Source organism: Oncorhynchus mykiss, chromosome 2, assembly GCF_057628025.1.
Source record: "Oncorhynchus mykiss isolate SJ-2025 chromosome 2, ASM5762802v1, whole genome shotgun sequence".
Lineage (NCBI taxonomy): Eukaryota > Metazoa > Chordata > Actinopteri > Salmoniformes > Salmonidae > Oncorhynchus > Oncorhynchus mykiss.
In genome coordinates this window covers 87,226,274-87,242,263 of record NC_143023.1, presented here as the reverse complement: position 1 = coordinate 87,242,263, position 15,990 = coordinate 87,226,274, and the positions used below count along the sequence as shown (strand labels likewise).

At 40.0% G+C, this 15,990-nt stretch overlaps 1 protein-coding gene across 3 annotated transcripts in view; it reads right to left on the bottom strand.

The window, feature by feature from the left end:
- Window positions 1-3,115: 3,115 nt before the first annotated feature.
- Window positions 3,116-15,990, bottom strand: part of far1 (fatty acyl-CoA reductase 1) — a 37,354-nt gene continuing 24,479 nt past the window's right edge. For all 3 annotated transcript variants that reach the window (XR_016489031.1, XM_021575520.3, XM_021575528.3), the window contains 3 exons: window positions 10,243-10,372; window positions 9,752-9,879; window positions 3,116-7,444 (listed from right to left, as the gene is read on the bottom strand). Coding sequence is in view for 2 of the 3 variants with exons in the window: in XM_021575520.3 (XP_021431195.2) it covers window positions 7,282-7,444; window positions 9,752-9,879; window positions 10,243-10,372 (421 nt within the window). In the remaining variant the exon portion in view is untranslated. The remainder of the gene's footprint in view (window positions 7,445-9,751; window positions 9,880-10,242; window positions 10,373-15,990) is intronic.

Sequence of the window (15,990 nt, the reverse complement as noted above, 5' to 3'; positions counted from 1 at the left end):
TTAGTTCAGTCAGCTACTGGTGCTATCAAAGAACAGTACATTCGTGACTCGTCTCTAGTCCTGTACAGTATCAACGCATGTGTAGGTAAACAAAACCTCCCTTGTGTAATGATATCCTAGCGGAATCTTTAGGGTCAAGTTTCTTGGCAACAAAGGTAAACCAAGGAATTGGCACAGCCAGGTGATGGGGGATTTCTAGTGACAAGGCCTGATGAAGCTGAAAACATGGTCCATTCAATACTGGGCCACATCCTGGCTGGCAGTATTAAAACGTAATCGAGCATCTGAACAGAATCAGAGAAACACTTGACACAATCGCTGGTATGCTAAATGATGAGGGCGATCTGTTGGACATTAGAAGAGGCTGGTCAGATGTCTATATAAAGCTGCACCAAAAGGACTCGCATAGAATAAAGAACCATTTGTACAAACTAGCTGCTTTTTCCATCAGCCTCAAACAAAACTAAAGGATGTCCTTATAAATGTACAGTACCAGTCAAAAGTTTGAGAACACCTACTAATTCAAGGGTTTTTCTTTATTTTTACTATTTTCTACATTGTAGACATCAAAACTATGAAATAACACATATGGAATTGTGTAGTAACCAAAGAAGTGTTAAACAAATAGCCACCCTTAAGCTTGATGACAGCTTTGCACACTCTTGGAATTCTCTCAACCAGCGTCATGAGGTAGTCACCTGGAATTCATTTCAATGAACAGGTGTGCCTTATTAAAAGTTAATTTGTGGAAGTTCTTTCCTTCGTAATGTATTTGAGCCAATCAGTTGTGTTGTGACAAGGTAGCGATGGTATACAGAGCAAGTCTATATTATGGCAAGAACAGCTCAAATAAGCAAAGAGAAATGACAGTCCATGAATGTCAGTCAATACGGAAGACATATAGGTCAATCAATACGGAAAATGTCAAGAACTTTGAACGTTTCTTCAAGCGCAGTTGCAAAAACCCTCAAGCGCTATGATGAAACTGGCTCTCATCAGGTCCGCCACAGGAAAGGAAGACCCAGAGTTCATTAGAGTTACCAGCCTCAAATTGCAGCCCAAATATAAAGTAAGACGCATCTTAACATCAACTGTTCAGAGGAGATTGCATGAATCAGGCCTTCATGGTCGAACTGCTGCAAAGAAACCACTACTAAAGGACACCAATAAGAAGAAGAGACTTGCATGGGCCAAGAAACACGAACAATGGACATTAGACCGGTGGAAATCTGTCCTTTGGACTGATGAGTCCAAATTTAAGATTTTTGGTTCCAAAAATGAATGGATGATCTCCGCATGTGTGGTTCCCACTGTGAAGAACAGAGGAGGTGGGATGGTGCTTTGCTGGTGATTTATTTAGAATTCAAGGCACACTTATCCAACATGGCTAACACAGCATTCCACAGCGATATGCCATCCCATCTGGTTTGCTTAGGCTGTGTAAGGGCTATTTGACCAAGAAGGAGAGTGATGAGCGCTGCCTCAGATGACCTGGCCTCCACAATCACCTGACCTCAACCTAATTGAGATGGTTTGGACCCCAGAGTGAAGGAAAAGCAGCCAACAAATGCGCAAAGCTGTCATCAAGGCGAAGGGTGGCTACTTTAAAGAATTTGTTTAACACTTTTTTGGTTATTTCATAGTTTTGATGTCTTGACTACTATTCTACAATGTAGAAAAAGGTTTAAAAAAAATAAAGAAAAACCCTTGAATGAGTAGGTGTGTCAAAACATTTGACTGGTGCTGAATAAGATACTCAAAATTACCATATTGGGTAAAGGAGAAGATCAAGGAGGAAGAATCACTTTCCTTAAATGTATCCATAATTGAAAGAAATTGGCCTTTAATGTATACGCTCCAAATTCATATCAACCTATGTTTTTGATTCTCTGAATAGCATACTGTTAGAATGAACTGAATTCCATCTGGTTATTGGGACAGACATGAATGCCATTTTGGACATGCGGGACAAATCTAATAACACCAACTACAATCCACATGCAACCAAGGCTCTCCAGAATATACTCGGATTACAACCTCATTAATGCCTGGCGGGCACATAATCCTGAAGCAAAAGAGTACACTCAAACATGCATAAATCATTCTCACGAATCGATTTCATACTATTACCAACACCTCTATTTTGTTTAATCAAGAAAATAGAAATTTGACATACACTACACGACCACAAGTATGTGGACACCCCTTCAAATTAGTTGATTCGGCTATTTCAGCCACACCCGTTGCTGACAGGTGTATAAAATCAAGCACACAGCCATGCAATCTCCATAGACAAATGTCGATTGGCACGTACTGAAGAGCTCAGTGAATTTCAATGTGGCACCATCATAGAATGCCACCATTCCAACAAGTCAGTCGTCAAATTTCTGCCTCGCTAGAGCTGCCCCGGTCAACTGTAAGTGCTGTTATTGTGAAGTGGAAACGTCTAGGAGCAACAACGGCTCAGCCACTAAGAGGAAGGCCACACAAGCTCACAGAATGGGAGTCCTCGGGTGCAACACTCACTACCGAGTCCCAAACTGCCTCTGGAAGCAATGTCAGCACAATAACTGTTCGTCGGGAGTTTCATGAAATGGGTTTCCATGGCCGAGCAGCCGCACACAAGCTTAATATCACCATGCGCAATGCCAAGCGTCGGCTGGAGTGGTGTAAAGCTCACCGCCATTGGAGCAGTGGAAACAGTTCTCTGTAGTCAATCACCACGCTACACCATCTGGCAGTCCGACAGACAAATCTGGGTTTGGCTGATGCCAGGTAAAACGCTACCTGCACCAATGCATAGTGCCAACTGTAATGTTTGGTGGAGGAGGAATCATGGTCTGTGGCTGTTTTTGCTGGGAAATGCAAAAAACACATTTCCAATTCACACACATGTAAATACACACTTGTGAAATGGGACAAATAAGCACCCACCAAATTAGTAGCATCAGTAGTAGTTGTATTACTGGAATGATAAAGCAGTATTACCAGCTCCTCTCTACAAAAGGGGTGACCACTGGAGTAAGGAAAAGCTTTTAAGACCAAAGCTATGGCAAGTTATTTTTCAACAGCACAATATAAGATATTGAATTTCAAAAAGAAAACTTCCAGCAAACATGATTTAACAGAGTTTATTCCTTCTTTTTGGTTTACAAACAAAAAGGCACCCATTGATTGTTTTAAACATTTACCTTGACTGTGGAAAGAGCTTTTACACCGTTAATGAAATATGCAGAGCGCATACTCAGGAACATTAACTGAGGGTCATGGTAAAGACAACAAATTGGTTGTAGGGTACAGATCTTTCTAGGGGACTACATTCTACAATTATACGAGGAAACAGGACAACAACACATTTGCAGGCAGTCAAAAGGCAAGAGGAATATATTACATTAAATCTAATTTCTGTCCAGACGGGTATTGGAATATGATGCTGTAAAACCAGAAAGAATGTAAAAGTTGGATGTGCAATGCTCTTCGAATAGAAGAGCATTAGAATGATCCAGTAATATGAATCCCTAGCAACACAAACAGAAGTAGTAGAAGGGGTCTGCTCCACTCCCTTACTTCACTGGCAAGACAAGTTCCTAAGAAACTCGGAATTGCCAGTTCCATTGCAAGACAAGTTTAACAATACTACATAGCAAGCCACATACCAGAAAAAACACACTATTACACACTAAAATCTTCAAATCCAGTACAGAAGCTGGATTCAAAAAAGCAAGTGAAAGCAAGGATCCCTTTCTAAATGTGGTGCTAAACAGTCTTGTCAAGTTATTAATTCATATTAAAATAGAAGCAACTACAGTATTCCCTTAACTTTCAGGAATCTTGGGTGTTTTTTTAGTAAGCTGTGCAAAAAGTCAGGCTGTGTTAACTATTTCATTTTGTGAAAAATGGTACACTTAAAAGAACTGACAATAGAATTGATAAAACAGTTTAAACACGATGCAGTAAATCCCACATGTAAAGTAAAATGGTAACCAGCAGCTGAAGTTGTATCAGGTGAATGGGTTTCCTCAAGCTTTTCGCTTCAGTAAATAAATGGCCATGTAATATTAATTGTTGTTTAATAGCATAAAAATACTTTTTAAGCAAGATCTTGAAGTCTACCTAGAGTTGTACACAAACTGATTAGAACACATAGATCGGAGTGCTCTTTTTAAGTTTCAACTAGATAGTATAGCCACAAAGTCAAAATTGGCAACATCGTAAAAGTTTATCAAAACAAAAATGTGCTTTTTGGTCTTCATTTAAGGTTAGGCATAAGGTTGGCAGTGTGTTCAAGGTTAGGTTTAAAATCCTATTTTAAGAGGCAGAATTGTAGAAATAGACTGGGTTTATTACTTTGTGGCTGTGGTAACTAATGACAAACATTAATATTTTGTCATAGACAAGTTCAGGCACAATTCACACAAACCTCCCAGAAAGTGGATCACTTACTAATCTTATTCCCAATGGATCATGTGAGCACAGATCAAAGGACTATTTTACAAATCTGGCCAAACATCCAAGATACAGTTGAAGTTGGAAGTTTACATACACTTATGTTGGAGTCATTAAAACTTGTTTTTCATCCACTCCACACATTTCTTGTTAACACACTATAGTTTTGGCAAGTCGGTTAGGACATCTACTGTGTGCATGACACAAGTCATTTTTCCTACAATTGTTTACAGACAGATTATTTCACTTATAATTTACTGTATCACAATTCTAGTGGGTCAAAAGTTTACATACACTAAGTTGACTGTGCCTTTAAACAACTTGCAAAATTCCAGAAAATTATGTAATGGCTTTAGAAGCTTCTGATAGGCTAATTGACATCATTTGAATCAATTGGAGGTGTACCTGTGGATGTATTTCAAGGCCTAACTTCAAACTCTTTGCTTGACATCATTGGAAAAACAAAAGAAATCAGCCAAGACCTCAGAAAAAAATCGTAGACCTCCACAAGTCTGGTTCATCCTTGGGAGCAATTTCCAAACGCCTGAAGATACCACGTTCATCTCAACAAACAATAGTACGCAAGTATAAACACCATGGGACCACGCAGCCGTCATATCGCTCAGGAAGGAGACACGTTCTGTCTCCTAGAGATTAATGTACTCTAGGAAAAGTGCAAATCAATCCCAGAACAACAGCAAAGGACCCTGTGAAGATGCTGGAGGAAACAGGTACAAAAGCATCTATATCCACAATAAAACGAGTCCTATATTGACATAACCGGAATGGCCGCTCAGCAAGGAAGAAGCCACTGCTCCAAAACCGCCATAAAAAAGCCAGACTACGGTTTGCAACTGCACATGGGGACAAAGATTGTGCTTTTTGGAGAAATGTCCTCTGGTCCGATGAAACAAAAATAGAACTGTTTGGCCCTAATGACCATCGTTATGCTTGGAGGAAAAAGGGGGAGGCTTGCAAGCCAAAGAACACCATCCCAACCGTGAAGCACAGGGTTGGCAGCATCATGTTGTGGGGGTGCTCTGCTGCAGGAGGGACTGGTGCACTTCACAAAATAGATGGCATCATGAGGGAGGAAAATTAAGTGGATATATTGAAGCAACATCTCAAGACATCAGTCAGGAAGTTAAAGCTTGGTCGCAAATGGGTCTTCCAAATGGACAATGACCCCAAGCATACTTCCAAAGTTGTGGCAAAATGGCATAAGGGCAAGGTATTAGAGTGGCCATCACAAAGCCCTGACTCTCAATCCTATAGAAAATGTATAGGCAGAATTGAAAAAGCGTGTGCGAGCAAGGAGGCCTACAAACCTGACTCAGTTACACTAGCTCTGTCAGGAGGAATGGGCCAAAATTCACCCAACTTATTGTGGGAAGCTTGTGGAAGGCTATCCAAAATGTTTGACCCAAGTTCAACAATTTAAAGGCAATGCTACCAAATACTAATTGAGTGTATGTAAACTTCTGACCCACTGGGAATGTGATGAAAGAAATAAAAGCTGAAATAAATCATCCTCTCTACTATTATTCTGACATTTCACGTTCTTAAAACAAAGGTGTGATCCTAACTGACCAAAGACAGAATTTTTACTAGGATTAAATTAGTTTAAATGTATTTGGCTAAGGTGTATGTAAACTTCCGACTTCAACTGTAGGTATAAGTGACTATGACAATTGGACATTCCGAATGAATATCATGCAGCATACAACCACAGGAAAGTGCACAGTAAGTCCAACATCTTAAGACAATATGTACAAGACAACATGGAAAAGGGACAAGTAAAAACAAGTAAAACAATTTACAAGTGCCCAACAACCCAGGCAAACATTGGTTAAAGACCACCTTTGAAAGTTATTATAGCATGAGACAGAGATAAAGGTGTTCGGAAGAGAAGAGGCCTCTCCCCATGCATGGAATATCCCAAACTCGACAACAGGCAAAACACGTGAGATGCATAAGCAGAACACAACGCTCCCATTTCAGACAGTTAAATAAATGACCAACATGGGGAAAGACAGTTACTCATTATTTTAAAATGGACATAGATGCAAATTTCTGATAGCTGTCATCAGTGAAAGCAGTGTAAAGAGCCCTTAGACTACCTACCCAAACTCTCCAAAATCAAGTCCTCTGAGCAGTTGCCTGATCTGAGCTACATGAGCTATGAGGTATTTGGGCCAGAATCATAAGCGGACAGTCCAGTCAGAAATGGTTTGAAAATTGTTTTAAAACAATTCAAAAATACATAGCTCTGCAAGGTCAGCTGATGCAAGATAATCATACCTGTTAGGCACTGTAAAAAGCCTATCTATTACCATCTACCTTGTGCTTGATCATGTCATTGTGTAATAGTCATTGCCACCATCAAGCATACAGTATATGGGTGCCTTTACCCCTATTCAAGCAGGAAAATGTAAACTGTTAATCAAAACCACCGCCTGACCACCCTGGGGGCTGTCAGCAAAGCAATGCTCCATCTCCATGACAACCAAACTAGGCATCAATAACTCTGTTTGGCTGACTATCAATGTACAAGGTGAGCATCATAAGACCAGGGGTCTGATTAGATTCATGCTTAGTCAAATGCAGTTCTACCCCCCACATCAGGGATCACACTGCAAAGAAAAGGGGACATTTCACATACAGTAGATTAATAGTATGTCAGACACTTAAGTAACTCAAAATATTATAGGATTTGCAGAGCCTTGTCGAATACATAGCTATCTGAAGGGGGGCTGGGCAGGAGGGAGAGAAGGCGGACTGGGGCTGCTGGATTGAGGAGAGTGGATGGGGTCAAGGTGAGTACACCACGTGGACTCAGTATTTCATGGTGCTGGATGCTCGGAAATAGGACAGGAACTTAAAGCAGAGGCTGACCACAATGTACCAGATGTTCCTGGCCATCTGGGACCGAGCGATGAACACTCGCCAGATGAACACGACCAGGACCGTGTTGAACGTGTAGCGGATGTTCCTCAACCTGAAACATACAAGAGGATGACAAACTTTTGTTTTATGACCAGAGCCTAGTTGCCATGGAGATCAGTTTGCGGTAAATTAAGAAATACATTGAAGTGTTCTTGGTAGCTTGCATGTAGATGCATTCACCTGCATTCTCAGGAGATTAGCAAATACATCAACTAGCTAGGAAAATGTATCTGCTGCAATACAATTTAGCAGGAATAGGACATTTAAATGGATACTTCGGGATTTTGGCAATGAAGCCCTTTATCTACTTCCCCAGAGAGATGACAAAGTATCCCTTTAAATAGAACTTTTCCTGATGACACATGTAATAGACATTTAGCCTTTGAATATTGTGAGCAAAGATGAATGTTAAAGCAGAGGATACCAGGGAAACATTGGGATTTGCTGGTGATCCCAAAAAACTGAAAGAAATGTGCGCATCATAGAACAAAAAAATACAATTTCAAAGCCATGACAATTAATTATTCAAGATCAATTGGTCATTTTTAATAAGAGGATAGTTTTTATTGTGGCACCTAAATCAAATCAAATTTTATTTGTCACATACACATGGTTAGCAGATGTTAATGCGAGTGTAGCGAAATGCTTGTGCTTCTAGTTCCGACAATGCAGTAATAACCAACAAGTAATCTAACTAACAATTCCAAAACTACTGTCTTATACACAGTGTAAGGGGATAAAGAATATGTACATAAAGATATATGGATGACTGATGGTACAGAGCAGGATAGGCAAGATACAGTAGATGGTATCGAGTACAGTATATACATATGAGATGAGTATGTAAACAAAGTGGCATAGTTAAAGTGGCTAGTGATACTGTATTACATAAGGATGCAGTAGATGATATACGTATACATATGAGATGAATAATGTAGGGTATGTAAACATTACATTAGGTAGCATTGTTTAAAGTGGCTAGTGATATATTTTACATAATTTCCCATCAATTCCCATTATTAAAGTGGCTGGAGTTGAGTCAGTGTGTTGGCAGCAGCCATTCAATGTTAGTGGTGGCTGTTTAACAGTCTGATGGCCTTGAGATAGAAGCTGTTTTTCAGTCTCACGGACCCTGCTTTGATGAACCTGTACTGACCTCGCCTTCTGGATGATAGCGGGGTGAACAGGCAGTGGCTCGGGTGGTTGTTGTCCTTGATGATCTTTATGGCCTTCCTGTAACATCGGGTGGTGTAGGTGTCCTGGAGGGCAGGTAGTTTGCCCCCGGTGATGTGTTGTGCAGACCTCACTACCCTCTGGAGAGCCTTGCGGTTGTGGGTGGAGCAGTTGCCGTACCAGGCGGTGATACAGCCCGCCAGGATGCTCTCGATTGTGCATCTGTAGAAGTTTGTGAGTGCTTTTGGTGACAAGCCGAATTTCTTCAGCCTCCTGAGGTTGAAGAGGCGCTGCTGCGCCTTCTTCACGATGCTGTCTGTGTGAGTGGACCAATTCAGTTTGTCTGTGATGTGTATGCCGAGGAACTTAAAACTTACTACCCTCTCCACTACTGCGGGGTCGAGACCCAGACCCACCTAGTGGCTGATATGAGGTGAGTAATGTCAAATACCTTCGCGGAACCTTCCTCAAGGCAGCTTTCGTTCTTCCCTGGGGCACAGGGAACGGTGCACATCCCTGTTCACCCAGTTGGCTGTGTTTGTCAAATTTTTGGGTAAGCAAACTTCTTTCTTTCTCTCAGAATGTTTTACCACTTACTCACGTAAACAACAGCCAATGATTTTGTCCCTACGTCGGAGGTAATCTGATAGAAAATATCCACAGGGAAGTGTTATCAACTCGACCTTCAGTACGCTGGTCTGTATATCAGTTTATATTTCCGGTTTTTATTATCAATATGATAAACACATGCACAATATGGCTGAGCCTAATCGAACCACAGACAGAACGGCAAACACTTTCAGCTGTAAGAGCAAAAATAAATGATGAATGGGGTGGTGTACCTAATGAACTGGCCTCAGTGTTATTGATCTAAAGTTTGCATGAGATTCTCCTAGAGGTGTTTTACATGCAAGGCTTGAGTCTTGGATACTTAGTATTATTTATTGCCCTGCTACTAATTAATTGTATATGTGTCCTCTAAGCCCTAGTCCTAGCCAAGGTGTATCTGGGGTTATGATTTCTATGTATTGTTGGTTGTGTTAATAAACATTGGCATGGTTTAATTCTGTTGTACATCGTTCATTTGAAAGGACCTGTGTTTAGTTTAGTTCCGAGGACCTCCCCTAGCGTATAAAAAATGTGGCATAGTCAAGTTAACACGTGCAGATAGAGACATTTCTCTTACTTGTTGAGGTGTTTGCGTGCTGCTGGAAGGCCGGACTCAGCCTCGTTCAGGACATACTTCTTAGTCCCCATGCAGTAGTTCTCCATGTACTCTGCCCAGTTCAGCTGTCGCACGTCAAAGTTGAATGTCTGGACCAAAAAAAACATCAAGAGTATTTCATATTGTAAGGATAGGCATTGAGCAACTAAGTAGAGGAGGAAAAATGTCTACAAAAGTACAATATGAAACATTATCACTAGGTTTCTGGACCAACGTATATTCACTGTGCATTTCAGCCAGGCCTCGATTATCCAACACAATTACTCCATTCAAAACCAAGCTGAATAATTAAATTGTGCTTCGGCTACAATCTCAAACAAACATACTCCATTCGTCTGTCTGCCACTCTACCAGCGTGCATGTCCTACACAAGTACGTGTGTGTGTCCTACAAGTGTGTGTGTCCTACAAGTGTGTTAATGTGTGTGACTGGTGGGTGGGCATAAAGCCTACCCTCTTGTCATCAGCACCCATCTGGTTCATGAGCATGGTGACGTTGTCATTTTTCCACACCCACGAATGGCTCGTGAAGTACTCCAGCACCATCATGGCCCTGTGCAGCCTCGTAATGGTCTTCATCATCCTGCCGTGGTAACAGGGAAGAGGGAGGTATTAGGTACGTATAGCTGGCACTGAGCCATCTTTTCAAAAGTGGTATTCATTTGTTTTATATACACAGTACCAGTCAAAAGTTTGGACACACCTACAAATTCAGGGTTTTTTCATTATTTTTACTATTTTATACATTGTAGAATAATAGTGAAGACATCTAAACTATGAAATAACACAATTTGGAATCATGTACTAACCAAAAAAAGTGTTAAACAAATCTATTTTAGATTTGTCAAAGTGGCCACCCTTTGCCTTGATGACAGCTTTGCACACTCTTGGCATTCTCTCAACCAGCTTCATGAGGTAGTCACTTGGAATGCATTTAAATGAACAGGTGTGCCTTGTTGAAAGTTTGTTTGTGGAATTTCCTTCCTTCTTAATGCGTTTGAGCCAATCAGTTGTGTTGTGACAAGGTACGGGGGTATACAGAAGATAGCGCTATTTGGTAAAAGATCAAGTCCATTTTATGTCAAGAACAGCTCAAATAAGCAAAGAGAAATGACAGTCCATCATTAATTTAAGACATGGTCAGTCAATCCAGAAAATTTCAATAACTTTGAAAGTTTCTTCAAGTTCAGTCACAAACGCCATCAAGAGATATGATGAAACTGGCTCATGAGGACAGCCACAGGAAAGGAAGACCCAGAGTTACCTCTGCTGCAGAAGTTGCTGCTGCAGAAGTTCATTAGAGTTACCAGCCTCAGAAATTGCAGCTCAAATAAATGTGTCACAGATTTCAAGTAACAGACACATCACAACATCAACTGTTCAGAGGAGACCGCGTGAATCAGGCCTTCATGGTCAAATTGCTGCAAAGAAACCACTTCTAAAAGGACACCAATAATAAGAAGAGCCTTGCTTGGGCAAAGAATCACGAGCAATGGACATTAGACCGGTGGAAATCTGTCCTTTGTGAGACGCTGAGTAGGTGAACGGATGATCTCCGCATGTGTGGTTCCCACCGTGAAGCATGGAGGAGGTGGTGTGATGGTATGGGGGTGCTTTGCTGGTTATACTGTCGGTGATTTATTTAGAATTCAAGGCACATTTAACCAGCATGGCCACCACAGCATTCTGCAGCGATACGCCATCCCATCTGGTTTGTGCTTAGTGGGGACTATCATTTGTTTTTCAACAGGACAATGACCCAACACATACCTTCAGGCTGTGTAAGGGCTATTTGACCAAGAAAGAGAGTGATGGAGTGCTGCATCAGATGACCTGCCCTCCACAATCACCCGTCCTCAACCCAATTGAGATGGTTTGGGATGAGTTGGTTCGCAGAGTAAAGGAAAAGCAGCCAACAAGTGCTCAGCATATGTGGGAACTCCTTCAAAACGGTTGGTTACAACATGATTCCATGTGGTATTTAATAGTTTAGATGTCTTCACTATTATTCTACAATGTAGAACATTGTAAAAATAAATAAAAACCTCTGAATGAGTAGGTGTCTCCAACATTTGGACTGAAACTGGACACAAAGTACCCCTTTACTTTTTCCACATTTTGTTATGTTACAAATTGGGATTCAAATGGTATTTCGCTAGACAGCCATTTTCAGGTCTTGCCCTAGATCTTTAAGCCGATTTAAGTCAAAACTCTTAACTAGGACACTCAGGAACATTCAATGTCGTCTTGGTAAGCAACTCCATTGTATATTTGGCCTATTTTATATTTTACGTTATTGTCCTGCTGAAAGGAGAATGTGTCTCCCAGTGTCTGTTGGAAAGCAGACAAGCAGGTTTTTCTCTAGGTTTTTGCCTGTGCTTAGCTCTATTCAGTTTATTTTTATCCCCCCAAAAATCTCCCTAGTCCTTGCCGATGACGAGCATACCCATAACATGATGCAGTCACCACCATGCTAGAAAATTGGAAGAGTGGCACTCAGTGATGTGTTGTGTTTGCCCCAAACATAATTCAGGACAAAAAGTTTTCATTATTACTTTAGTGCCTTATTGCAAACAGCATGCATGTTTTTGTTTTTAAAGTCACCATGGGCCTCATGGTAAAATCCGTGTGCAGTTTCCTTTTTCTCTGGCAACTAAGTTAAGGATGCCTGTATCTTTGTAGTGACTGGGTGTGTTGATACACCATCAAAAGCACAATTAATAACTTCACCCTGCTCAAATGGGTATTCAGTGTCTGCTTTTATTTATTTTATTTTTTATCCATCTACCAATAGGTGCCCTTCTTATCCAGGCATTGGAAAACCTCCCTGGTCTTTGTGGTTGAATCTGTGTTTCAAACGCACTACTCGACTGAGGAACCTTACAGATAATTGTGTGTGTGGGGTACAGAGTAATGTAAGGTAATCATAAAAAATGTAATGTTATCCACTATTATTGAGTCCATGCAACTTAAGCAAATTATTACTCCGGAGCTTATTTAGGCTTGCCATTAAGGGGTTGAATACTTATTGACATTTCAGTTATTTGTAAAAAATTCAATGTAATACATCTTTAATTTAGGCTGTACCAACAAAATGTGGAAAAAGTAAAGGGATGTGAATCATTTCTGAAGGCATTGTATGAGATTGGAACAATACTGTGAAATGTAAAACATTATGATAACGCCCAGTTGTGTAGGATCATTTATGTAAAGAGCGCCTGAAATGTCTGCTTGTTCTGGTGGGATGGAGTTTTGGCCTGCCTTGTGATGTAAATTAGTTAATATACCAATAAGAAAGAGTTCCAAACCTCTCTGCAATAACAGCTAGTTTTCTCCTCCCCACTCTGCCCACCCCCAAGCAGTTCTAGCTAAATTCTTGCTTGAGAAATTGCTCTTTGCTAAGGGAGTAAATGTTATTTATAACTATTTATAAAATCGAACCCCTCAAATGAAAATGGATGACTCTCCCTTCAGTAAAATATATTTGACCAAGAGTAAGGGTGGAAATATCTCCTTTATAGTAAAAGCATTGCATGAATCTATCATCATACTTGTATTTTATAAACATTTCATGCAATTCTATGTAATTCTACATATCAGAATATTTTAAATAGCACACAAATTACTGAAGTTACATGCTAAGAATGGACAGAAAAAGGCCTGTGTGTTCATGTTATCATATTTATACAATGCCATATCAGTGTCTTGTTTGCAAAGAAACTGTCCCCGTTTAGAAATAATTAAAATCGAGACGTCATTAGGAATCTGAGCGTGGTACTTTCGAAAGTTAGGCCTACCTTGCCACCCCAGACAGGATATGTCTACCGACGCAAAAAGATGTAAGCTTTAACTGCTGTTCTTCCATGGCTTAACCCAACGAGAGGTCACAAGTGTTTCAATAAAAGCTGTCTGTTTTTAGACATTTTCTATTGTATAGAAAGTGAATAGCTTAATCAATTGATAGTGACAGAATTAGACTACTTCCCAAGCAAAGTCAGCCTCTGACGTCAAAGGAAACAATGATATCCCTGTATGCAGAGGGTCACATCTTTCCTATGTATTTTAAAGCTGGTTTATAGCATAAAACATAGACCAAAGCGCTGTTATAGATCACTTTAAATAATTGGATCGGTTTCATTTTCTTCAAAATCTTAAGGGTGTGTGCTTTTTGCCATTTTCTTTAATAAAAGATAGGCTTATGGCATACTCTCATACCACAATTCGAGTTAAAACCTCGTTAGTAAAGTCTAATTAAAAGGAGACTGTTTAAATTAATTATGCTTACTCAAATTTGCCTACTTTCAGCACCATGAGCTGTTAATTTCAGATCGACTGTGCCATGGCTGCTGCTTCAAGTTTCAGCACCATGGGCTGTTCATTTCAGATCGACTGTGCCGTGGCTGCTGCTTCAAGTTTCAGCACCAAAAATGTAAGTTACCTGAATCTGTCTTATTACGAGTTCAGTAACTCTTTATAAATACATAAATGGGCAATAAACATAGCTTGCTACTATAATTGATTTGATGTAAAACTATCAAATTTGACCTCCGGTCTCCCTTCTCATCTTCGCGCTCTCCTTCACAAACTGAGTAGAACATAGGCTAGGCCTAATCATAAATTATTTTCGGAAGTAACTTTTGACTCTCTTCCTGAACTGCCACCGTAGCCCTACACAGCACAGCCATTGGTTAAGCAGTACACAAAAAGGTTTTTGATCAGTAAGAGCAGAGCAGACTGGGGCTCAGGGTTGGAATATCCATTGAAGTGTGTAATACAGCCTAGTTTTATTTACACCTTCCCAGCAGCTATCTTAGAAATATAACTTTGCTCTGTGCTTCTCCGAGCATGCATTTCATAACCTATAGGCTATGGATCAGTTGATTGAGGCAACACTAAATAGCCTATAGGCGCAAATTAAATTGTGCACCCAGTGGAGAATCAGAGATTGGCATCGGGCACACATCGATATAGCTTCAAACTACCAATTCTAAAACATTGAGAAATATTGAAATTTCATAACTTACATGACCCTCCCCTGGACGAGATTATTATTTAAAAAAATACTAAATCCTCCCCTTGACTGAAATTGAAACTAACTCCATCTAACTGTTAAGCAGACAATGTCCAAAATGGAACAAGGGATGAAAATTACTTATTGATCTTTTTGTACAAGGAAAAGGTGACCTTGAGCCAATTTGTACAAATCGATAACAGAATAAAACTGAAGGGTATGTCATTGCTTCAGATCTTCAAACATCTGATCCCTGAACATTTTTTTGGGTAAATTCACATAGAAATTTGGGTTATAGAGCCATCATTTTCATTGAAAGCAAGTCTAAGAAGCTTTAGTTCTGTTTTATGTGCACTATTTCTATGCTTAAGTTTAATTTTTGCACCTTACTTTCGGTTTTGTATACCAGCTTCAAACAGCTGAAAATACAATATTTTTGATTATGGAAAATATGGTTTAAATTGTACAATGATTCTCTACACTATACTTGCTTGTTTTGTTACAAACTGAAATTAGGCAAACTATTGTTAGCAACCAGGTAATGGCGGAGCGATTTCTGCATAGTGCATCTTTAAATAAAGAACGGCATGAATCCAGCACAATCTATAATATATTACTGATAAGAGTCTAAGCATACTCGTATTATAGGCAAATTTCAACTAATGCCTACCAGTCTCAATTGGGATGAGTATTGTTGGCTTGACACATGTTAAACACAGAACAGTAAGAATGGAGGGCTTGTCCAGTCCTGGAAGGTATCTGAGCATGTCTGACTGACAGAAGCTTAACTTGATTGCACTAATTACATTGTCGTCATTAAGAAAGCATCTACTAATTGAAGTTTGAAGTTCCATGAACAAACTTGCTTCAGAGGATTCATGGCCATGCCAAATTGCATCAAAAGCCAACATGCTTGTGGTCAGAGCTCCTCCATGATACATTGTGAACAAAGAGGAAGGTGACAACATACATGGTGAACCATTTCAAAAGTAAAACATTGACGTATTACCTTTTCCAGTAAGGTAACACCACCCTTAGAATGTGTAGTATACTAAACCAAATGAATTTCAGACAGACAAATTGTCAAATACATTTCTAATTGAGAAGTGTTGCCAAATGTTTATCATTGCTAAAATGTTTCTGGTTTACTACGATCAACTTGTGGGGATCAATACTGTAAGCGTCAGGTA